General features: G+C 44.2%; 1 protein-coding gene across 1 annotated transcript in view; it reads right to left on the bottom strand.

The window, feature by feature from the left end:
• Window positions 1–25763, bottom strand: part of SMC6 (structural maintenance of chromosomes 6) — a 133785-nt gene that overhangs the window by 37192 nt on the left and 70830 nt on the right. The window contains exons 14-18 of the mRNA XM_068280269.1: window positions 18872–19050; window positions 13189–13390; window positions 9786–9900; window positions 3574–3734; window positions 786–921 (exon numbers count right to left, since the gene is read on the bottom strand). Coding sequence (XP_068136370.1) covers window positions 786–921; window positions 3574–3734; window positions 9786–9900; window positions 13189–13390; window positions 18872–19050 — 793 coding nt within the window. The remainder of the gene's footprint in view (window positions 1–785; window positions 922–3573; window positions 3735–9785; window positions 9901–13188; window positions 13391–18871; window positions 19051–25763) is intronic.

Raw genomic sequence — 25763 nt, 5'->3', positions numbered from 1 at the left:
CTGGATTAGCTGCATGCTTGCTTCAGGTGTGTGATTCAGCCACTGCTGCAGCCAAGGAGATCAGCAGGACTGCCAGGCAACTTGTATTGTTTAAAAGGAAACATCCATATCCCTCTCAGTTAAAGTGGACTCAAACTAAAAATACAAGATTTCAGAAATAAAATCTATTTTCTAAACTATAATAATAAATATCAGCCTGTTTTCAGCTGCAGGATGACAAATATAAAATATTTTACATTTATTGGTGGAACCCCTCCCTTCCTTTCATATTGCCGGTACAGAATCCGGCAGACTGGTGGTAGAGATAAAAAACATAACAAAACACAGGCTGCTACTGATGATGTCACAGGGGAGGTGATCTCAGCTTGTGTGAGATTTCACATAGATGACGCCCCTGTGAGGGAGGGTAGCTGATGACAAACACACCCATGATCTAAAACCTCCTACTAAGCTAAGTAATGGCTGCCACCTGTATAACCGTAGTTATGAAAAGAGAAGGGTGAAAAGCATGCACTGAAATGCTCATAGGCTTGAAGGAGTGTTTATTTGTCTTTGTATGTGTCAGAGTGGTGCAACTAAATTTTTTGAATTAAAAAAATGTTTGGTTTGGGTCCGCTTTAAGGTTATTAGCCCTAAGCAGTGAGTGTCTAATCAGGTGCATCTTGGTTAGATGCGCAGCCATTGCATTTCTACACGCATTAAAGTGTGTGACAAGACTCAGTCGCAAATTACTGCGTATGGTCGCGTCTCCTTAATTGCACTCCTGTAACTTTGGCAAAATTAACCTGTATTCTTTTCTTCGTGTCATGATACTGGCGTAATAATGCATCGTTTTTCCTCACGTCACCGTCCATGGATTGGATTCTTTCCTGGATGATGGATAACTGAGACGTAATGGCATGGACTTCATTCTCCAGGTGGCTGCAAAACACACATTTAATATGATAATAGAACAATATGAAACACTTCCATAAGGCTTGCTTATGCAGGAATACATACATAAATATAGTGCCCAGTGAATACAAGCCTGGGTCACTCCTCAACTCTTGCTGCCCAAAAAACACCAAAGGTTTACCCATTAAAAATAGAAATGTAGGCAAAAAAAACCCAAAACAAAACACTTACCGGTATTCACTTGCTTTCTGCATTTTTTTTTCTACCTCCTCATAATATATATAAGAAAGTGGCGGTATCTATAATTGCGGCGGCAAACCAATTTGGAGTACATAAGTATGTAGGTAGCCAGGTACAGATAGGGTATATAAGTATAGCTGCCCCAATATAGGCATTTATATGGATACACCTTAATAAAACGGGAATGGTTGAGGATATTAACTTCCAGTTTGTGGCACATTAGTACATGTGAGAAGAGAAACTTTTCAAGATGGGTGGTGACCATGTCGGCTATTTTGAATTGAACTTTTGTTTTTTGAATAGAAAGAGGGTCATGTGACAAACTTTTTGGGAATTTCACAAGAAAAACATTGGTTTGCTTGGTTTTATCGTAACTATATTCTTTCATGAGTTATTTACAAGTTTCTGACCACTTATAAAATGTGTTCAATTTGTTCAATGTGCTGCTGTGTTGGATTGTCAATGCAACCCTCTTCTCCTACTCTTCACAAACTGATAGCAACACCACAGGAGAAATGCTAGCACAGGCCTCCAGTATCCGTAGTTTCAGGTGCTGCACATCTCGTATCTTCACAGCATAGACAATTGCCTTCAGATGACCCCAAAGATAAGTCTTAAGGGGGTCAGATCGGGAGACCTTGGGGGCCATTCAACTGGCCCACGACGACCAATCCACTTTCCAGGAAACCGATCATCTAGGAATGCTCGGACCTGACACCCATAATATGGTGCACTACCACATTATGGGTGACAGGTCCGAGCAGTCCTAGATGAACAGTTTCCTGGAAAGTGGATTGGTCGTCGTGGGCCAGTTGAATGGCCCCCAAGGTCTCCCGATCTTACCCCCTTAAGACTTATCTTTGGGGTCCTCTGAAGGCAACTGTCTGCTGTGAAGATACGAGATGTGCAGCACCTGAAATTACGGATACTGGAAGCCTGTGCTAGCATTTCTCCTGTAGTGTTGCTATCAGTGTGTGAAGAGTGGGAGAAGAGGGTTGCATTGACAATCCAACACAATGGGCAGCACATTGAACACATTTTATAAGTGGTCAGAAACTTGTAAATAACTCATGAAAGAATATAGTTACGTTAAAACCAAGAACATTGTTTTTCTTGTGAAATTCCCAATAAGTTTGATGTGTCACATGACCCTCTTCCTATTGAAAAAATGAAAAGTTGGATTCAAAATGGCCGACATCAAAATGGCCGCCATGATCACCACCCATCTTGAAAAGTTTCTCCCCCTCACATATACGAATGTGCCGCAAACCGTAACTTAATATCCCCAACAATTCCCATTTTATTAAGTTGTATCCATTTAAATGGCCCACCCTGTAGATTCCCCAGTATAGCAGCCCCATTAAAGGGGGTATAGTTACCCCAGTATAGCTGCCCAAGTATAGGTAGCAATTACCCCAGTATAGCGCGTATAGCTGCCCCAGTATTGCTGCCCAATATAGGTAGTATAGCTGCCCCTGTACAGCGAGTATAGATGCCCCAGTATAGGTAGTATAGCTGCCCCAGTATAGGTAGTATAGTTCCCCCTATATAGAGATTATAGTTGCCTGCGGCTGTTGCTGCTGTTACCTTAGCTGGCGGCCTTTTTGTTTTTTTTTGCTTTCTAAGTTTCACATACGCATAGCTCATCCACAGGGAGTGCCACTCAGTCCTTGCTTTTTCTCCTTACCATACAGTCTCTCCTCCATGCCCAGTCTTCTTACACAGCAGTGTGACTCCCGGCTGCTGTGAATAGCCAGGAAGCAGTTCCCCTGGTAACGGCGATATACATCACCGATACAGCACGCCTTCTTGCACACTCACACAGGCACAGTATGGAGCCGCCTGTCTTCAGGAGCACTCAGGTTCTCGAAGACTTCCGAAGTTCCCCGTGGCAGGGGATTCAAACAGAGGAGGTGGCACACCACTGGTTGCAAACAATTTTGCTGTATTAGGAACAAGTACACACTACATGTTACGGATATTCCATCCTTCTTCAGGTGTTAAGAAGGATGTAATATCCGTAACATGTAGTGTGTACTTGTTCCTAATACAGCAAAATTGTTTGCAGCCAGTGGTGTGCCGTCTCTTGTGTTTTTTTGGGTATCGCCTAAAGCCGTAGGGGCAGTCCGGCTGAGACAAGGCACCGGCTAAAACTACAGGTTTGATCGACCTGTTACACGTGTTCTCCAGGCATCTACTGTGTGTGGATTCAAACAGAGGAGCTGCTGCTGCAATGAGGGAACAGGGAGAGGAGCAGGAAGGACCTTACCTCTCCTCTCTATAGGTATCTGGCTGTTTTTTTTTTTCTTTTACAGTTCCCATTGACTTTAATGAAGTCAGTTGCTCAAGGATTCTGTTACAAGTGAACATCTGCCCACATTTATTAATATGAACAATAACCTTAATACCACCTGCAAGGAGGAATCGCCCTCTACTCACCCGATTTCCACTTCCACGTCCCCGGTCAGGCATCTGGCTCTGTTGAAATCATTTGAATAGTAGCGGTTGGCAAACACTTGGTCTCCTTCAACAGTGAAAGCTTCTCTGCAATTTCTAGGAGGTGGCCTCTTCTGCATCACTTCACGAGCTTCAGTCTTATTCTAATAACCAAACAGACCATATATTGTATAAGGCAGGGAACACACTTGCTAGACTCGTGCACGCTTTGGCACTTGAAGTCAATGGACCGGACCAGGAAACGCATGTTGATACCGTTCGTGTTTTCTATGCATTGTTAAAATCACACAGCTGTCTGCTTTTTTCTGTACGACTTGCACATTGTTAGTTACAATGCACACTGCTGCAACTGAAAAACTGCATAAAGAACGCGATAAATCGATGGCGGAAATCGTGATAACACTACAATGGAGACCTAGGAATTACGGGGAAAACCGCCCCTGTATGTGTATTCCCTGCCTTAAAGTGGAACTGTAGTAAAATAACTACAAAATGAATTTATAGATTAGTACGTTTTTGCCCATTGTAAAATCTTCCCACTCCCCGATTTACATTCTTTAATTTATCGCAGGTGGTGAATGTATGTTTGTTGTGTGTTCCAAAGTGAGCAGAAACACCACGTAGTCACTACTGTGCTTGTCCATTGTAAAATCTTTCCGTTCCTTGAATTACATTGGGAAATTTATCACTGGTGGTGGCATCCTTAATTCTGCCAGGTGATCTGTACGGAATGTTAGTTACTGAGAGTTTTCTGTACAGAGGGAGATATTGCTTGCTTGGTAGTTGGAAAAAGACATTTTCCACAATTCAACGAGGTTCACAGACAGCAAACTGTCAGGACCATGGTCATGACATCACACTGTGGGAGGGGTTTCAGCACAATATCAGCCATACAGATGTCCCTGTTCGAGAAATGGTGAAGATTGTTTCGTTGGAAAGGGGGTATCGGCAACTGGTGGAGAAGAAGTTCAGTCCTTGGTTAAAATTCCTTTTTAAGGACAACTCTGATGCAGCACACATGTATAACAGAAAGAGAGAGGAAGGAACAAAACAGAGGTAAAGGGAAAAATGGGTAGAGTATGATGTGGTGGTGGCAGGAGGGGGGGTTTGCAGATGAGCTGAAAGGAAATGGTTAAAACCAAGAGACGTGAGAGATGGGGGAGGGGGGGTTTCAAAGGGTCATTAGCTCTGCTCTGTTCATAGTTTAACCACTTTACCCCCCGCGGTACGAATTTCTGCGTCCTTTTTTCCACCCTTAAAAAACCAAGGGACGGAGAAATCCGTACCTCCCGCGCTACCGGCGCTGTCCGCGCTCCAGCACGCCGCCGCCCGCTCGCCCGGAGATCAATGAAGCGGAAAATCCATTCCCGTTCGTTGATCTAAGCCCCCGCAATGATCTGCTGCTTCTATGAGAAACAGCGTGATCATTGTGATTTTCCCAGCCTCGCTTACAGGTCGCATGACAACAAACTGTGGCCATCTTGTGGCCAAATAGTAAAACTACACCTTAAAGCATTTTACATATACAAATACATTAGTTTTACACAATAAAGTAACTCATTACCTCCCACATTCCCCAATTATTATTTTTTTGTAATAAAAAAAACAAACATAAATAGTTACCTTAGGGATTGAACTTTTTAAATATTTATGTCAAGAGGGTATAACACTGTTACTTTATAAACTACGGGCTTGTAATTAGGGATGGATGCAAAACTGAAAAAAATGCAACTTTATTTCCAAATAAAATATTGGCGCCAAACATTGTGATAGGGACATAATTTAAACGGTTTTATAACCGGGGCAAACACATTTCATAGGTTTTAATCACAGTAGCATGCATTATTATTGTTATTTTTTTTTTTATTTATATAGCGCCAACATATTCTGCAGCGCTTTACAAAGCACAATAAGACGACAAGGGGAACATAGATATACTAACAAATTGTAAAACAGAGTTCCAAGCAGAACGAATATTGTGACAAAAACAGTAAACATTAGGAGGAGGACCCTGCCCTTGCGAGCTTACAATCTAGTGGGTAGTGGGAGACACATTAGGTAAGGGGGTGGAGGATGGATGAGGCAGTGACTTTTTGCCTCAGATTACATTGTGTCAAATAAGTAAATAAGGGCTATAGAATGTTATAAGCTTGTCTGAAAAGGTGTGTTTTAAAGAGAACCCGAGGTGGCATTGTATTACGTTAGTGGGGCACAGAGGCTGGTTGGGCACACTAACACCAGCCTCTGTTGCCCCATCGTGTGTCTCAAAGACCCCCCTGCTCGCCGCTATACCCCCGCAGTGCTGGCGACATGCAGCGCATTGCCAGCACAATGTTTACTCTAGCGCTGTCTGTCAGCGCCGCTCCCACGCCTCCTCCGCATCGCCGCTACCCGCCCTCGTCCCTTCCCTCCAATCAGCGGGAGGGAAGGGACGAGGGCGGGTAGCGGCGATGCAGAGGAGGCGGCGGAGCGGCGCTGACAGACAGCGCTAGAGTAAACATTGTGCTGGCGACACGCTGCGTGTCGCCAGCACTGCGGGGGTATAGCGGCGAGCAGGGGGGTCTTTGAGACACACGATGGGGCAACAGAGGCTGGTGTTAGTGTGCCCAACCAGCCTCTGTGCCCCACTTACGTAATACAATGCCACCTCGGGTTCTCTTTAAGAGTGCGTTTGAAGATGTCCAGGTTTGGAGCATGACGTACAGGCTGTGGAAGAGAGTTCCAGATAAGAGATGATGCTCGTGTAAAGTCTTGGATGCGAGCATGAGAGGAGGTGATCAGCTTAGAGGCCAGGAGAATTTCCTGGGAGGAGTGGAGGTTGCGGGAGGGACAATATCTTGAGATTAGTGAGGAGATGTATGGAGGGCACAACTCATGGAGGGCTTTGTATGTTAGAGTCAGGAGTTTGAACTAGATCCTCTGGGTAATAGGTAACCAGTGGAGAGAACGGCACAGTGGGGCTGCATCGGAAGAGCGTGTGGAGAGGTGAATGAGGCGGGCCGCTGTATTTAGAAGGGATTGGAGAGGTGCTAGCCTTTTTTGTGGTAGCCCACAGAGCAGGGTGTTGCAGTAGACTAGGCGGGAGATGATTAAGGCATGCACAAGCATCTTGGTGGCCTCTTGTGTGAGGAAGGGACGGATACGGAATATATTTTTGAGCTGGAAATAGCAGGTGGTGGTTAAAGAGGCAATGTGAGGTTTAAAGGAGAGCTCTGAGTCGAGTATAACCCCCAAGCAGCGGGCCTTAGTGTTTGAGGTTATTGGGGTGTTGTCTACCATTATGGTTGCAATTGGTGGGGGTGTAGATAGCGATGGTGGGAAAAAAAAAAAATATCACAATTTCCGTTTTACTCATGTTGAGTTTGAGGAAGCGGGAGGACATAAATGCAGAAACGGCACGTAGACAGTCGGGGACTCTAGATAGTAGTGATGCCAGATCAGGAGCTGAGAGATAGATTTGGGTGTCATCCGCATAGAGGTGATACTGGAAGCCAAAAGAGGCCATGAGTGTAAACTGAGAAAAGAAGTGGCCCAAGAACAGAGCCTTGAGGAACACCAACAGACAGTGGGTGTGGGGAGGAATTGGTGTTAGAGAAGGACACAGTGTAAGAGCGTCCAGAGAGATAAGAGAAGATCCAGGAATGTGCTTGTCCCTTTATTCCTAAAGATGACAGTGTCTGCAGAAGCAGAGCATGATCAACCGTGTCAAAGGCAGAGGAAAGGTCAAGGAGTATTAGAATGGAGAACTGGCCTTTGGATTTACCTACCAGTAGGTCATTAGCAACTTTCGTGAGGACAGTTTCGGTGGCATTATTTAAAAACTATAATGGCCGAAAACTGAAAAATAATCGTTTCCCAAATTTTTTCCTATTTTCCCATTAAAACACATTTAGAATAAAATAATTCTTGGCATAATGTCCCACCTAAAGAAATCCTAATTGGTGGCGAAAAAAACCCAAGATATAGTTCATTTCATTGCGATAAGTAATGATAAAGTTATAGACGAATGAATGGAAGGAGCGCTGAAAGGTGAAAATTGCTCTGGTGCTCAAGGGGTAAAACCCCTCAGTGGTGAAGTGGTTAAAATACAGAGTGTAATTTGTAAACTGCAAACATGACAGAATGATGCAAGGTTATTTAAAAAAAAGAAAAAAAAGTCCCCGGCAGAAAGCTAGCTTCTTATCGGAAGCCGTAGTCTTTCTGAGGGGGGGAGGGGAAAGTTTCCCGTCCTCCCTATTTTTCCTGGAAGCGAGAGCGTTCGCTTCCAGGACTAAAGAGAAAAAAAATGTTTCGACTGTGGCCATCTTGTGGCCAAATAGTAAAACTACATCCACATATTTTTTATTAACCTCCTGAGCGTTACGCCGCTTAGGAGGTTTTGTTACTTTTCCCTGGATCGTTTAATATTTGTGCCAAATAATTGCAAACCCTCTAGCTAGCACTAGGCTAGCTAGAAGTGTCCAGCATCCTCCAATCCCCGCCACTCGCCGACGTCATGCACAAACCCGATCCTCCCCATAAAGAGACCGGAGCTGTGACGGGAGGCTGCGCGATCGCTATGTATAAACGGGGTGATCTGGGGGAAATCGCAGGGGAGCGGTGGGTGCCGACACCTTCACTAGCCAACTTAGTGCTAGCTAGAGTGTTTACACTCATTTGGCACAAATATTTAATTATGGGGAACTCCTGGAGCCACAGTGCCGGGCATACCGCTAAGGAGGTTAAATAAACACATTCCATTTAAAATTAACTGTTTACCTCCCACACCAAAAATTACCCAAATAAATTTTTTTATGAAAACAAAAACAAAAAAAATTACAATTATAAACAAACAAAAAAAACAATTCGTTACCTAAGGGTCTGAACTTTGTTCATATGCATGTGAAGAGGGTGTATTACCAATATTTTTAAAACTATAAGCTTGTAAATAGTGATGGTCACAAAATATTTCCAAATAAAATATTGGCGCCATACATTGTGATAGGGACATAAGTTCAATGGTGTAATAACTGAGACAAATGGGCAAATAAAATACATAGGTTTTAATTATGGTAGCATGTATTATTTTAAAGCTATAATGGCCAAAAGCTGAGAAATAATGATTTTTTTCAATTTTTTCTTAATATTCCTGTTAAAATGCATTTAGAAAAAAAATTTGCAAAATGTACCACCCAAAGAAAGCCTAATTTTGTTGGAAAAAAACAACAAGATATTGCTTATTGGCAAATGAATAGGAGGTGAAAATTGCTTGGATGCATAGGGTGAAAAATGACTAAGGGCTGAAATTGTTAAACAGACTTTGGAGATTACCGTGGCAATGTAACTTCTGGTAGCAAGCCAAACTATAATTGAGGCTCTCTGGGGCTCACTTCCAGTGGCTGAAATTCGTATTGCACGAAAGTGTATTGAAAAAAAACACGCTTGCGCGCATGCGCACCATTAACAATTTTAACCACTTCTCTACCACAGGTTTTTTCCCCCCCTTCAAAAGCTCTTACCATTCATTTGGTAATAACTTTATCGCTAATTATCACACTGAAATGATCTATATATTATTTTTTCCGGAACAAACTAGGCTTTCTTTGGGCAGTACTTTATGCTAAACATTATTTTATATGCATTTGACAGAGAAGAAGAATAAAAAAAAAAAAAATCACCATTTCTCAGGTTTCAGCCACTGTAGTTTAAAAATAAAATGTGATATTGTAGATAAAACAGACAATTTATTTGCCCATCTGTCCCGGTTATTACAATGTTTAAATTGTGGCCCTAGTACAATGTATGCTGGCGATAATATTTTATTTTGGGTTAGGGGTGAAGGAGTTAAATAATGAAAACGTATTTAATTTTTCTATGTGTACAGTATAATGGTTTATTTGGAAGTAGTTTTACTGTTTGGCCACAAGATGGTGCTATACTAACTCAGTTTTCTAAAAATAGAAAAAAAGCAAATGTTTACATGTGTTTATAAACAGGGAGTAGAAAAGCATGGCAGAAGTTGCTAAGTGGTTAAAGATGTCCACTATAACCAGGAGCAAATTAAAAGGAGGCATGGGTCTTCCCAGACATTGGCAAATACCAAATAGCTTGGCGTGGTGGTGATCCTCCAGTTTACCACACCTGGTCAGGACACACAAACTTTCTCCATATAAGAGTAAAATTAAATATTTCTTCAATAAATGGAAATGGGGTACCTTAATGAGCAGCACAGTCTCAATTGCTCTCATGTCAATCAGGCAGTTGGCAACCACCGGGTTATCAATTTCCAAAGCAGTCAGCACGGTGGGGTAATTAGGATGGACAACCGCACTAAACAAACAATGGTTTAAGGTAAGAAAATGAGTGCAAAGTCTAATGATGATTTTCATTACAGTAAGGATAGAAAACTGTAAGCTATATAATAAAATTTGTAATATTTCAACAATTCAACAGAGCCAAGAACACCAGTTTTTAACATTCATTCATACAATTAACTAATCTCCCTAAAACAGTCCTAGCTGCCATAAACTAACACTAGGTGGCGCACATGCCTAATGTTGGCCTGTGGTAGCTAGGTCCTTTAGCAGCAATGAGGTCTAAAGGCAGTCTCGAAAGTATGATAGAGGGAGGGGGGAGCATTTAAGGGCTGATGGCTGCTTCTTATTTTTGGTTTAGGCTGGATCCACACTTGTCTATGAGTTTTCTGCATGAATTGTCTGGCAGTTTTGCATTGCTGTCAACGGTTTTCCTGCATGTGAAAAATGCATTCAAGTGTGAACTAGCCCATTGATTAATTTTGGTCCTCGTGAGCAGAAAATGCACATAAAAAATGACGAGTGTGGACAAGACACAAGATGGATTTTAATCACCAAAGAGACCAAATAGATGTGCAAGAAACAGAAACAATACAATAACATTTCTATAGCACTTTTCTCCCATAGGACTCAAAGTGCTTAGGCTCTCTCAGATTCAGTAATTCATTGTAGGATGAAGTATTCACACAACAAAAGTTATATTTCTGCAAATGCCAAACTGAACAGGTGGGTTTTCAGTGCACTCAGGAACATACAATGCTATTTGGGACACAAAATACACAACACCCCCCTCCCAGTTATTGGAAGCAGCCATGTTGCAAAATCATCAAGTTACAATGCAGACCAACACTGCCATTTTCCTGAAAAATACAGCTTTCTAAGCAACCTCATCACCTTACACCTTAAAGGACTTCCGATACGACACAAATTACACAGATTTTACTCACCTGGGACTTCTTCCAGCCCATAGCAGCCGTCTCGTGCCCTCGCCGCAGCCCTGGTCCATCGTGTTGTTCCGCTGGCCGCAGGTGAAGACCGAGACCCCACCGGCAGGTCAGGGCTTCGCCTGCGCGAGCATTCCGCCCCCTTAGCATCCCTCCCCCTCGCATTCACCTCATCTGGCGAATACTGCGCCTGCACACAATTACTGCGCAGGATGAAGTATGCACCAGATGACGTGAACGCAAGGGGAAGGAATGCCCGCGCAGGCAAAGATGACCCTACCCGATAGGTCGTGATCTTTACCGACGGCCAGCAGGACAACGCGGAGGACAGTGGCTGTGGCGAGGGCATGAGATGGCTGCTATGGGCTGGAAGAAGCCTCAGATGAGTAAAATCTGTTTAATTTGTGTCGCATCGGAAGTCCTTCAAAGCTCTTTGGTAAAAATCAGCCTCATCAACAATTTCCCCACAGTCTGGAGGGCTCAGTGTGGCACAATGAGAAGTAAAAGGATTTATACCTGCCTTGGGTTTCCTCCAGCCCCCTGTAGTCCATCGGCTCCCTCGCCACCTTCCCTGTCCCCTCCGTTTTGCCTACCAGCCCCGGCAAATACTTTGACTGCCAATCTGAGACAGTGCACAGTCCACCGATCAAACTCCCATAATTGGGAGTGTTCTGCGCATGCGCAGTCCCTTAACACTGTAGCTGCGCTCGCACAGAACACTCCTAGCAATGGAAGTGCAATGAGGGGATGCGCACATCCAGGACCAGTTGGATCGCGGCAGAATGGAGGGGACTGAACTAACATGGAGGGGGCTAATGGCTTACAGAGTTCTGGAAGAAGCCGCAGATAAGTATACATCCTTTTATTGTCTCAGATTTACTTAAATCTACAAGGTCCACATAGGCGTGGTACCTTACTGTGCACAACAGCTGCTGTAGGCACCATTTAGAGCCCCATATGGTACCAGTTGGAGTAAAACGCATGCTCACCCTCATGGACCATGCTCCTGAACAGCTGTGCAGAACAGCCATGACCAAGTGCCCTGTGCATGCGCGGATTAGAAAACGTTTGGGCGCTCCTGCACACAGCTGTATGGAAGAATGCACAAAGAGGGAGAGGAGTGGACAGAGCATAGAACAGCAGCACAAAGGGAAGGACAGGCACAATACGGGGCTATGCAGTTTCTATGAAACTTTTAGAATTTTTCTCATCTCAGACTAACTTTACCTCCTTGGATTGTAAGCCTTTGGCAGGGTGCTCCCTTCCCTAGTGTAGTCTACATGATCATGCGCTCCTTTCCTATGACAGCATCATACTTGTATTACTGGGCCTACCTAACCAGCCAAATATCACATTATCATGTATCTTGTACCGTTTGCGTTTCATAGCTTTGTCCTATGATGTATAACCTTGTTATGTTCGTCATCCTTTGTATCATTGTATGTATAATATGTTGGCGCTTTATAAATACAACAAAACAAAACATTTATACATTTAATAGGAGATGGTAAAGCATAATCTGAAGAATACATTAGCATTAGATTTTAACTAAAAACAAAATAAAAATATAGTAAATTCCTTTAAAAAAAAAAATAAAATTTTTTTTGATGCTATTAACCTAGTTTAACCATTTAACCTCTTGACGACCAGCTAACGCCGATTTGCAAGTTTCCATGGAAACGGCCGCTCTTTCCATGTCCATTCACGGAGGCTGTCTCCGTGAACAGCCGGAGAGCCGCCGATCGCGGCTCTCCGGCAAAATGTAAACACGCGGGGAAGAAATCCCCGCTGTTTACATCATACGGCGCTGCTGTGCAGCAGCGCCGTAAGCCAGATCGGCGATCCCCGGCCTCTGATTGGCCGGGGATCGCCGGCATATGATAGGCTGAAGCCTATCCTTCAATGCGCAGGACGGATAACCGTCCTGCGCAGGCCATGGAGGGAGAGGGAGGGACGGGAAGCCAGGGAGCGCCGAAAACGCTGCGGAGGGGGGCTTTGAAGAGCCCCCCCCGCAAAGCGCAGAGAGCCGGCGGCGATCAGACCCCCCCAGCAGGACATCCCCCTAGTGGGGAAAAAAGGGGGTAAGTGATCGCCCTGGCTAAAACCTGATCTGTGCTGCGGGCTGGAGAGCCTACGCAGCACAGATCAGCCAGAAAGCCACTGGTCGGCAAGTGGTTAAGGACCGCGGCCGTGAGCAGAAAATGCACAGAAAAACAGTGTGGACAGGACCCAAGATGGATTTTAATCACAAAAAAGACCAAATAGATGTGCAAGAAACCGTCTAACCGTCTCCTAGCGGTGAGCGCAACAGGTTAACATGTCTTCCACTAATAAAAATAAAAACAACAAAAAGTTCTTACCGGCGTGAGACATCATAGACCTGATCGCGGAACTGATTCACAATGATGGGAGGACGCTGCCCACGTGGATACTCCCTGGACATGAGACTCTGCAGAGTTCTCTCATCCTGATGATTATCACAGCAGAAGCCATAGAGCAGAGACTTCAGGCAGCTCTCTACTGCAACGTCAAGCTGTGGATCTTTTAAACGAATGCAGTTACCTACAACAAAAGAAAAATCGGGATAGTGACTACAGGCCAAGACCGGGAACCTACAAAGGAAGAATGAATATCAAGGAAGGAGTAACTAAAGGCTAAGACCAGGAACCATCAACAGAAGAAAATGTCGGGGAGAGTGCGCCTGAAGGCTAAGACCAGGACCCTACAACAGAAGAGAGACTATTGGGGAGAGAGTGCCTAAAGGGTAAGACCAGGAACCTACAACAGAAGAGAGAATATTGGGGAGAGGTGGATTACAAGCTAAGACCAGGAACCCATAACAGAAGAGAGAATATTAGGGAGAGAGCGCCTAAAGGCTAAGACCAGGAACCTAAAACCGAAGAAAGAATATCAGGGAGAGTAGTGACTAAAGGCCAAGACCGGGAAAACTGGAGGTCACATCACAGCTCTTGTTCAGAAAGCAGAATAGAAATTGGAAACAAAGATTGAACAATTTTAGTGCACAACAATATAACCATGATTTATGGACGTTGGTGGGCAGTGAGGATTAGGTTGTGTAAACACATCAAATTTTTATTGGCCAATTTTACTACTTCCATGTAGTATGATTGACAACAGATTTTGAATACTATGAACAGATTGTGTAGGTAAGCTCCCACATTACATGCAAGTGGTAAAATTGGCCAATCCATATCGGATGAGCATACGCACCCTAAACCCTCATAAACATGTACGTTCCCTCTATTTCACTTCTTCCCCTCTTAGTTTCTCTTGTTTCCCTTCATCACTAATTCATCTTCTCAAGTACCTTCCCCTAGTGCAAAAAAATGGCCTGGTCAGTAGGAGGGGTGTGTAAGCCTGTGGTCCTCAAGTGGTTAAACATGTACGAGGACTGTCGCCAGAGAGGGATCGGGCCTATTTTTACACCCTAAACAAGCATGCAGATCAGATGCTTGGCTAAAGGTTGGCTGGATTTGTTGCATGCTTGTTTTAGGTGTGTGATTCATACACTACTGATGCCAAAAGGACCACCAGGACTGCCAAGAAACTTGTATTGCTTAAAAGGTAAATAAATATGTCAGCCTCCACAGGCCTCTTACTTCAGGTGTTTTTTTTTTTTTTTAATCAAAGGTCTTATTTGTTTACAGTATTCATTTTATAAATAAATTAGTCAACCTCTGTCCATTCTAAAAATCTTACCTCATCCTGATTTACATTATCAAATTTATCGGTGATTCAGACAACTTTACTGCTGGCAAGGTGAATCACTGTGGGATTGTCCCTCTCTGAAGCAAGCAGGGGCATCACATGATCGAGCAGAGGTTGCATGACACAGTCTAGGCCAAATATTGTAAAAACTTACAGAGGCGTCAAAAGGATAAAATTCGCTAAAATCTTTAAAAATGTTCGGGAGGAGGTGGTGGACCAGCACACCCAAAGCAGACACGATGCTGTTGATTAATGCAGGGCTGTGGAGTCGGAGTTGGAGTCGGGGCAATTTTGGGCACCTGGAGTCGGAGTCGTTAATTTCATAAACTGAGGAGTCAGATGATTTTTGTACAAAATCCACAGCCCTGTTAAGTATTAGACTAAGGAGTCGGAGTTAAGGAGTCGGAGTCGAGGAGTCGGAGTCTGAGCCATTTTGAGTACCCGGATTCGGAGTCGTGGTTTCATAAACTAAGGAGTCGGAAGATTTTTGTACTGACTCCACAGCCCTGGATTAATGTAATGACAAATTTATTCACATACTCCTATGAACTGGCAATGCGTTTCGCAGACGATTCCCCACTTCATCGGGCAACAAACAGGAGTATCACACAGCCAGGGGTCTAATACACGCTTAGCACCTACACAGAGGTGCTAAGTGTGTATTAGACCCCTGGCTGTGTGAGACTCCTGTTTATTGCCTGATGAAGTGGGGAATCGCCTGCGAAACGCGTTGCCAGTTCATAGAAGTATGTGAATAAATTTGTCATTACATTAATCGACAGCATAGTGTCTGCTTTGGGTGTGCTAGTCCCTAGGTTCTCAACGTGTGGTACGCGTACCCCAGGGGGTACTTCTGATGGTTCCAGGGGGTACTCGGACTTGATATAATTAACCAAGTATAACAAATTTAGAGTTTTAGATTATGATAAATCCTATATAAACAACACCAAATCAGTATTTTAGCTAATTAAAAGCAATAATAAATGCTTGGAAATGGTTTAGAACCAATTATTATGTACTATGATTAAAAATATATTTGTCAAGGGGTACTTGTGATAAAGTTTACTATGATAGGGGGTACTTGGTGAGTATAGGGTTTTAAAAGGGGTACATACCAATAAAATGTTGAGAAACACTGTAGCTAGTCCACCACCACCTCCACCAATGTTGAGAAACACTGTGCTAGTCCACCACCACCTCCCGAACATTTTTTTTAAAGATTTTAGAGAATTTTATCCTTTTGGCGCCTCTGTACATTTTTACAATATTAGAAGTCCACCCCTGGTGGAAGGGTGTTACACCCTCTTTCTCCTATCCACAGAGAGCGACATCTTAGTCCTGAGTGTAGAAAGGCCTAAACTCCCCACCTGCCTCATCAGTGGTTGCCTCAGCGGTAACCCTGGTTTGTAAGTATATAGTGGGTTGCAAAAGTATTCGGCCCCCTTGAAGTTTTCTACATTTTGTCACATTACTGCCACAAACATGCATCAATTTTATTGGAATTCCACATGAAAGACCAATACAAAGTGGTGTACACGTGAGAAGTGGAACGAAAATCATACACGATTCCAAACATTTTTTTTACAAATCAATAACTGCATAGTGGGGTGTGCATAATTATTCAGCCCCCTGAGTCAATACTTTGTAGAACCACCTTTTGCTGCAATTACAGCTGCCAGTCTTTTAGGGTATGTCTCTACCAGCTTTGCACATCTAGAGACTGAAATCCTTGCCCATTCTTCTTTGCAAAACAGCTCCAGCTCAGTCAGATTAGATGGGCAGCGTTTGTGAACAGCAGTTTTCAGATCTTGCCACAGATTCTCGATTGGATTTAGATCTGGACTTTGACTGGGCCATTCTAACACATAGATATGTTTTGTTTTAAACCATTCCATTGTTGCCCTGGCTTTATGTTTAGGGTCATTGTCCTGCTGGAAGGTGAACCTCCGCCCCAGTCTCAAGTCTTTTGCAGTCTCCAAGAGGTTTTCTTCCAAGATTGCCCTGTATTTGGCTCTATCCATCTTCCTATCAACTTTGACCAGCTTCCCTGTCCCTGCTGTAGAGGAGCATCCCCAGAGCATGATGCAGTCACCACCATATTTGACAGTTGGGATGGTGTGTTCAGAGTGATGTGCAGTGTTAGTTTTCTGCCACAAATAGCATTTGCATTTTGGCCAAAAAGTTCTATTTTAGTCTCATCCGACCAGAGCGCCTTCTTCCACATGTTTCCTGTGTCCCCCACATGGCCTGTGGCAAACTGCAAACGGGACTTCTTATGCTTTTCTGTTAACAATGGCTTTCTTCTTGTCACTCTTCCATAAGAGCCAACTTTGTACAGTGCATGACTAATAGTTGTCCTAGGGACAGATTCCCCCACCTGAGCTGTAGATCTCTGCAGCTCGTCCAGAGTCACCATGGGCCTCTTGACTGCATTTCTGATCACCGCTCTCCTTGTTCGGCCTGTGAGTTTAGGCGGACGGCCTTATCTTGGTAGGTTTACAGTTGTGCCATACTCCTTCCATTTCTGAATGATCACTTGAACAGTGCTCCGTGGGATGTTCAAGGCTTTGGAAATCTTTTTGTAGCCTAAGCCTGCTTTAAATGTCTAAATAACTTTATCCCTGACCTGTCTGCTGTGTTCTTTGGACTTCATGGTGTTGTTGCTCCCAAGATTCTCTTAGACAACCTCTGAGACCGTCACAGAGCAGCTGTATTTGTACTGACATTAGATTACACACAGGTGCACTCTATTTAGTCATTAGCACTCATCAGGCAATGTCTATGGGCAACTGACTGCACTCAGACCAAAGGGTGCCGAATAATTACGCACACCCCACTTTGCAGTTATTGATTTGTAAAAAATGTTTGGAATCATGTATGATTTTCATTCCACTTCTCACATGTACTCCACTTTGTATTGGTCTTTCACGTGGAATTCCAATAAAACTGATTCATGTTTGTGGCAGTAATGTGACAAAATGTGGAAAACTTCAAGGAGGCCGAATACTTTTGCAAGCCACTGTAAATACGATTACGATTCATATTTTCTCCTCATTTCCAATACATACTACACTATATTGGACTCTCGGTTTTCTGTTTTACAGCCTAGGCTAAACATCACTGGGAGGGTGGGGTTACATACCAATATACAGCAATAAAGAGATGCAAGAAGCATTTCTAATGCTAAAACCAAGATAATTAAGGTAAAAAAAATAGTATCCTGAATCATTTATTACATTCTACTATATGTCATTACAGTTCCTCTTTAAAAGCTTAGTGAGCGTTTGGTAAAAGCCTACATATAAAATGGTCCAAAATGACTGAACATCAATTAACCATTTACCGACATCCTATCGTATTAAAACGTCATGCCTACCGCTATTAACAGCAACATGACGTTTTAATACGTCGCGCATTCCCGCCGCTGCTACCGCCGTGTGCGCGCCGCTACCGCCGCCATTACCGTCGGGATCCCATGCTGGGTGATTGGGGAAGAAGACCGAAAGGTCCTCTACCCAATCGCAGTGCCTGGAGTGAATGGACGTGACCGCGAACAGTGGCTACGTCCATTCACATAAGCAGGAAATGTAACAGTTAAATAAAGTGTAAAAAAAAAAAAAAAGTGAACACGTCCTATGAGTGTTCACTAGCGCCATCTTGTGGCCAAAAAGTATATTACACCTACAAAATACATACATTTTCAAGTATATACACATCATTAATAACATTACACTTCCAACCCTTCCCCCCCCAAAAAACACTTGTAAAAAATAATCAGCTTAAAAAAAATAAATAAATATTAGGGACTCAGCTTTTTTTATTCTATATTTTATGGGGGAAAATTAATTTTCATTTATTACATAGGGGCTTGTAATTATGGCCAGAACAAACAGAAAAATAACCACTTATATTTCAAAATAATATACTGTCGCCATACATTGTGGTAGGGACATAATTTAAACGGTTTAATAATCAGGTCCACTGGGCAAATAAAACGTGTTTGTTTTATCCACAGGAGGAGTTAATTTTAAAACTATAATGGCTGAAAACTGAGAAATAATGATTTTTTTCCTTTTTTCTGTTTTTCTCATTAAAATGCATTTAGAATAAAAAAATTCTTAGCAAAATGTACTATCCACAGAAAGCGCAATTGGTGGCGAAAAAAAACGAGGTATAGATCATTTTCTTGTGATAAGTAGTAATAAAGTTATTAGGGAATAAAGGGGAGGAGCGCTGACAACTGAAAATTGCTCTGGTCCGTTAGGATAAAAACCCTTGGGGGTGAACTGGTTAATAAGAGCAATGACAACCTACCTAATGGTCCAATAGGCTTCCTTCTGAAGCGGCCCTGATTGTATGCCTCATCAATTGCTGCCAGAAGAGATGGCATGTTCTGTCCAAATCTCTTCAGTCTGTTGGTTTTACTGTCGTGGAGCGCCTGGATTTGTCTTTTTACTTTATCCATCTCATACCTCCGCTGACGATCCTCATTGCTGTTAAAATTTAGAGAAAAGAGTGTTACATCTAAAGAGAATCACAGATGTTCTATTGCTCGACAGGAAAAATAACAGAAAATTCCAAACTCACAGAAGGGCTGAACTGGTCTGAAAAGCATCTGGGTAACGTGTCATCTCACATACACTGGTGTACACCAGTCTGAAGATGGGCCTTGTCCCCACCTGTACATGTGAAGTGACATCAAGCTGGCAATATGAAGTAAACTTGCTGCATTGTGGGTAAGTGATTAGCACTTCTGTTAGCCAATGCTGAGGTCTTGAACACAATTCTGCATGTAAACGCGTTTGTGAGGCATTCCACAGAATGCCAAATTCTTGCCCTTTAACCCATTTGTTTGAAAGCCGCTGATGCATTCTAAACCGCTCTTGGCATATCTCATTGGGCTGCCTAGTGCAGCAAAACAAGCAGGCAGTAGGGAGCATTTATAGTTACCTCTTCCTCCACCCACGGCTCTGAACTTCCCTCAGGTCTTCTGGGTCCCGGTCACATGACTGGGATCAAGGATCCTGATCACGTCCTATCATCTGATCGGAACCAAGAAGACACGTCGGGAGTACATCAACGCTGTGGTGGCGAAAGAAGAAGCCGATCCAGCGGTCCAGACAGGTAACTAAGAAAGCTCCCTGCTGTCCAGTCTGGGGAAGGCACACTTAGGGCTTGTTTCCACTGTTGCGACGCGATTCGCCGGCATTCCGACGCTTGTAAAAACGCATGCGGATGCGTTTCTGCATGCGTTTTTACCCGCGATTTCGCGTGCGATTTCGCATGGCAGGGTGCCATGCGAAATTAACCATGACACTGCCAGGGCAAAATAAAAATTGAAAAAGGTGCGAAATCGCACGCGAAATCGCGGGTAAAAACGCATGTAACAAACGCATGCGTTTTTACTATTAAATACATTAGCGGCGATTCGCACGGATTCCCGACGCAGGCGAAATCGTTGCCTCTTTTGTGCGTTTTTTCTCCGCAACAAAAAACGCACAACGCCACCGCAGGAGTGGAAACAGCCCCATCCACTCACATTACATGTGCGAATCCGCATGCGTTGGACGCATGCGGATTCGCGATAGTGGGAACGAGCCCTTAGGCAGTGGCACGAAAAATTTCCTTTAGCAGCCAAATAAAGTTTCACTTTATTTGGCTACTAAAGGGTTAAAGCGGAATATAACCCTGCAATTTAACTTTGCTCTAAAACATTATTTACAGCATATATGCAACCAGCATTTTTTTTTTTTTACTAGACCAGCATTGGAAGGGTTACACACAGAGCTTTAAAGTTCCGTGCAGAGAAATGCTGCCGCAGTCGAAGTTAGATAATGATACATTTAAGTAAACACAATATAACAAGTGAGGAATGTGACACTCTCTGACTGTCCAGCAGCTGCTGCACAGTCAGAGAGTGTGTCACATTCCTAACTTGTTATCTTGTGTTTACTTAAAGAGACTCTGAAGCCATATTAAAAATGGCTTTTTAGCTTATATTCAGCAGGGGCATGTTTGCCCCTGCTAAAATGCCGCTATCCCGCGGCATAACGAGGGGTCTTTACCCCCCAAATCCCACGACTTTCTTGGTCGTGGATTTTGCTGCCCCTGTGCGCTTCCGTGTGAGGCAGGGCTATGAGCTGCAGCCCTGCCTCACACGCGTCTGTCAGCGGCGGATTGCCACCTCTCTCCTGCCCCTCTCAGCGAAGGAAGACAGAGGGGCGGGGGAGAGGCGGAGATCCGCCACTGACAGACACGTGTGAGGCAGGGCTGCAGCCCACAGCCCTACCGCACACGGAAGTGCTCCCCGGAGGTAGCAGGGGGGATTTGAGGGGTAAAGACCCCTCATTATGCTGCGGGATAGCGACGTTATATAAGGAGAAAAGCCATTTTTAATATTGGTAAGCTTAAGGCCGATATCAAAGCATCCTGGGCCTTCATAACACCTGAGCAGTGCCACAGGCTGATTGCCTCTATGTCACGCCACATTGAAGCAGTCATTTCAGCAAAAGGATTCCCGACCAAGTATTGAGTGCATAACTGAACATAATTATTTGAAGGTTGACTTTTTTTGTTTTAAAAACTCTTTTCTTTTATTGGTCGGATGAAATATGCTAATTTTTTGAGAGATAGGAAATTTGGGTTTTCATGAGCTGTATGCCAAAATCATCAATATTAAAACAATAAAAGGCTTGAACTACTTCAGTTGTGTGTATTTGAATCTAAAATATATGAAAGTCTAATGTTTATCAGTACATTACAGAAAATAATGAACTTTATCACAATATGCTAATTTTTTGAGAAGATCCTGTATATTAGTTGCTGTCACTTACAGCTGAGAGGAGAATTGATGAATCCATGTTTCCCTATAGCTCAAGTGGGTGATATAACAGTTTAACTGTGTGCTGAGCAGAAAGCAGTTATGGTGTAATGGCCATTTTCAAAATGTAGGACGGAGAATTCCATTGATCACAGTGGACAAACAGGACGCCAGAGAGTAGAAAGATATTGATGAGTAGACTCCACAGGAGGTAAGTATGACTTGTGTAGGTTTATTATGACTTAATTTTCAATTCAGGTCTTCTTTAACCACTTGATGATCCACCCTCTACCCCCCCCTTAAGGACCAGCGTTATTTTTTGTGATCTGTGCTGGGTGGGCTCTGCAGCCCCCAGCACAGATCAGCTGGCACACAGAGCGATCAGATCGCCCCCCTTTTTTCCCCATGGGGATGATGTGCAGGGGGGGTCTGATCGCTCCTCCTGTCTGGCATGTTGCGGGGGGGGGGGGGGCACCTCAAAACCCCCCTCCGCGGCGAAATTCCCCCCTCCCTCTCCTATCTGCTCATCCCCGGTGATCGGGGCTGCACAGGACGCTATCCGTCCTGTGCAGCCAGTGACAGGCTGTCCCCTGTCACATGGCGGCGATCCCCAGCCGCTGATTGGCCGGGATCGCCGATCTGCCTTACGGCGCTGCTACGCAGCAGCGCCGTACAATGTAAACAAAGCGGATTACTTCCGCTTGTGTTTACATTTAGCCTGCGAGCCGCGATCGGCGGCCCGCAGGCTATTCACGGAGGCCCCCCGCCGTGAATTGACAGGAAGCAGCCGCTCGCGCGAGCGGCTGCTTCCTGATTAATCAGCCTGCAGGTGGCGACGCAGTACTGCGTCGCTGGTCCTGCAGCTGCCACTTTGCCGACGCGCGGTATGAGTGCGCGGTCGGCAAGTGGTTAAAGGAATTGTTAGGCAAAAAAAAAAAAGTTTCACTTACCTGGGGCATCTACCAGCCCCCCTGCAGCCATCCTGTGCCCTCGTACTCACTCACTGCTGCTCCAGTCCCCCGCCGCCAGCTAGTTTCATTTTTTGCCGACCTCGGGGTCGGCGGGCCGCATTGCGTCCATTTTTACGCATTCCCGCTGGTGCAGGAACGTTAACATACATTTTTTAGCGTAAGCGGTGCAAAGCGAAAAATTGTTAGCGTTGCCGAGTTCACCAAAAACAAAACTAGCTGGCAGCGGGGGACCAGAGCAGCAGTGAGTGACTATGAGAGCACAGGATGGCTGCATGGGGCTGGTAGATGCCCCAGGTAAGTGAAACCTTTTTTTTTTGTTTTTTTTTGCCTGACCATTCCTTTAAGGATGGGAAGTGATTGTTAGGCCTCAAGATGGGTTACCTTCAAGGGGGAAACTTAGGTGTCAGCAAGAAGTTAAATTAAAGGGCAACTGAAGTGAAAAGTAGATGAAGGCTGCCATATTTATTTTCCTCTTAAATAATACCAGTTCCCTGGCCACCCTGCAGGCGTCAGTAGTGGCTGAATAACACCAGAAACAAGCATGCAGCTAATCTTGTCACATTCAATATCAGAAACACCTGATCTGCTGCATGCTTGTTCAAGGTCTATTATGGTGTGTACACACTTGAAAGATATCAGACCAATTTTACCCAGGGCTGTGGAGTCGGTACAAAAATCTTCCAAATCCAACTCCTCAGTTTCTGAAACCACGACTCCAACTCAGACTCAGACTCCCCAAAATTGCTCAGACTCCGACTCCTCGACTCCGACTCCTTAGTCTAATACTTAACAGGGCTGAAAATTTTGTACAAAAATCATGCAACTCCAACTCCTCAGTTTCTGAAACCACGACTCTGACTCCAACTCCGGGTGCCCAAAATTGACCCGACTCCACAGCCCTGATTTTACCCCCTTCCATGTAGTATGAGAGCATACTCTACACAGTCTATTCTATTGTGCTGAACTCCCCATCAGATAAAAATCCTTGCAGGATGATGTGCACAAAGATGCTGTACACATTCAACAGATCAGCAGTGTTCTCCCCAGAATTTTTTTCCAGCCGGGTGGCATGAAAAAAAGTAGCCGGGTGGGAAATTATGGTCACGATGGGTGGGGAAAGAGGGTGATGTCTGCTACTACTAGGTGAGAATGGACAGGGAGGATCATGCTGGGGAGAAGAGTAGGTGGAGCACGCTGGTTGTTACCTGGTGAGGTAATCGTGCTAGGCATTTCCGATAGGGAGAGAGGATTACTAAGTGATGCTAATGGAGAAAGGCATCTTGCACTGAATGGTGCCGTTTTGATATGCAATCCGATAAAGTGCTGCCAAAGCCGGATTGATACCAGAAAGGGGCTGTAGACAGGGTGACTAATTTAGGCCCAAAACCACACATCCCCACAGACTGTTTTGTTATCTAATTCAAAAAGTCTCACAATAGTTTTGGCTGTCATAGCAGTAGCAAACCCAGTGTAGACATGCTTGTTGTTAGTCTATGGCTAAACAGCATGCACTACAAAGGAAAATAAAAATGCTTGGGGGTTTCTGCTGTGGCTTCTCCCCTTAAAAAAAAATAAAAATCAAGCACTGGTAAACAAACATACATACTGTATACAGGAAATACAGTATATAGAGGACAGAGGGGGGTTGAGTAGAAGAAGTGAATGCAAACTGAAGGGAAGAGGAATAGGTGTGAGTGTCTGGGAGGGAGATAGATTGTCTTTGAGGGACAGAGAGAGTGTGTGTGAAAAGGACTGGGAAAGGGGAAAGAAAAAAAGAGGGAGAAAGTGTGTGAGAGAGAAATGTATAAGAGGGAGACAGACTAATGCAGAAAAGAAAATGTTTGTGAGTGCACAGCACACTGCAGGAAGTCTGCAGACTGATGTCCAGGACAGCTAGCTATGTAACGTCTCTGGCAGAGCAGTGGGGGAAGGGAAGCAGTAGTAGCTGTAAAGTTGTTTTATACCTGTCTCGGTAGCACAGAGACGGCAGCTGACAGTCATCACAAGGATTCCCTTGCTGGGGGACCATTACTGCTATCAGATAACCATCTGCCCTGCTGCTGCTCTCCCCGGCATGAACGAGCGCTGCTCCACGCTGTTCTCTGTGCTGTGACCTCTGATCGGGGGAGGCTGGGGCACGTGCTGGGAAATGTTCTGCATGGCCATGATGGGAAGACAGGAGGAGAGCCGTTCTCTGCACTACTCACTCAGGCAGATCAGTGAGTGAGTGACTCAGGGAACACAGCAAGCCCACGTTCTCTCTCAGTTCTTTCTCTGAGTGCTCCGACTCCTTCAAAGCTCCCGCGGTCTTGCTTTGTAATCAGGAGCTGAGGAGGAGGGCGGAGATTGTGTCAGAGTGACAGCGGCCAGCTCCAATGCCACAGCCGCTGAGCACTGTGCTGTGCTGGACGAGTGTGGAGAACGGCAAATACGCTGCTGACAGGGAGTGATCACAGCAGCCGGGCGGGGACTGACCACCAGCCGGGCGCTCCGCCCAGTTAAAAGGCTCTGGGGAGAACACTGGATCAGTATTTGCAAAAGATCCGTTCCTGCAAATTGCATTCATAGTCTATGATATCTGCAGATCCTCATACACACCTTGTTTAACAGACTTCATCTGCATATCTGACAATCATCTGCAGATCTGAAAATCCATCCTGGTGGATCTGATCTGCAGATGATCTGAAGATGAATGTCTGTTAAACACGTTGTGTATGAGGATCTGCAGATATCAGACTATGAATGCAATTTGCAGGAACGGATCTTTTGCAGGAACGGATCTTTTGCAGATACTGATCTTTTGAATGTGTACAGCATCTTTGTGTTCAGCATCTTGCAAAGATTTGTATCTGATGGGGAGTTCAGCTCAATAGAATAAACTGTGTAGGTATGGCTCTCATACTACATGGAAGGGGGTAAAATTGGTCGGATATCTTTCATTTATCTTTCAAGTGTGTATGTAGCATTAGAGGCAGAGGATCAGCAGGACATCCAGGTAACTGGTAATGCTTAAAAAAGTAATTATGGCCCGGCAGAGGACATCTGAACTGAGAAGGATATGGAGCCTAAGAGGGGGAGCTACATGAAAAAAGGGCACCTAGAAAACCCAATAGTAAGATTTACACATATTCTAAGGCTGGATCCACACTATAAGTGCTTTGCTAAGCGCTTTTATAAAATAAAAATAAAAAAAATTCACTCCCATTCACTTTCATTAAAATCACTGTGGAGAAAAAAAAATTAAAATCGCTGCATATTCAATTTACACTATTGTGGCGACTTTTATGTGATTTTTACCGCGATTTTAATGAAAGTGAAAGATTTTTAAAAAGCGCTCAGCAATCACAAGCGCTCAGAAAAGCGCTTATAGTGTGGGTCCAGCCTTATAGGATGATAGTAAAATATCAGGAATAGA

The sequence above is a fragment of the Hyperolius riggenbachi genome, chromosome 4 (assembly GCF_040937935.1).
Source record: "Hyperolius riggenbachi isolate aHypRig1 chromosome 4, aHypRig1.pri, whole genome shotgun sequence".
Classification (NCBI taxonomy): Eukaryota; Metazoa; Chordata; class Amphibia; order Anura; family Hyperoliidae; genus Hyperolius; species Hyperolius riggenbachi.
This window is presented reverse-complemented; position numbering and strand designations above follow the sequence as displayed.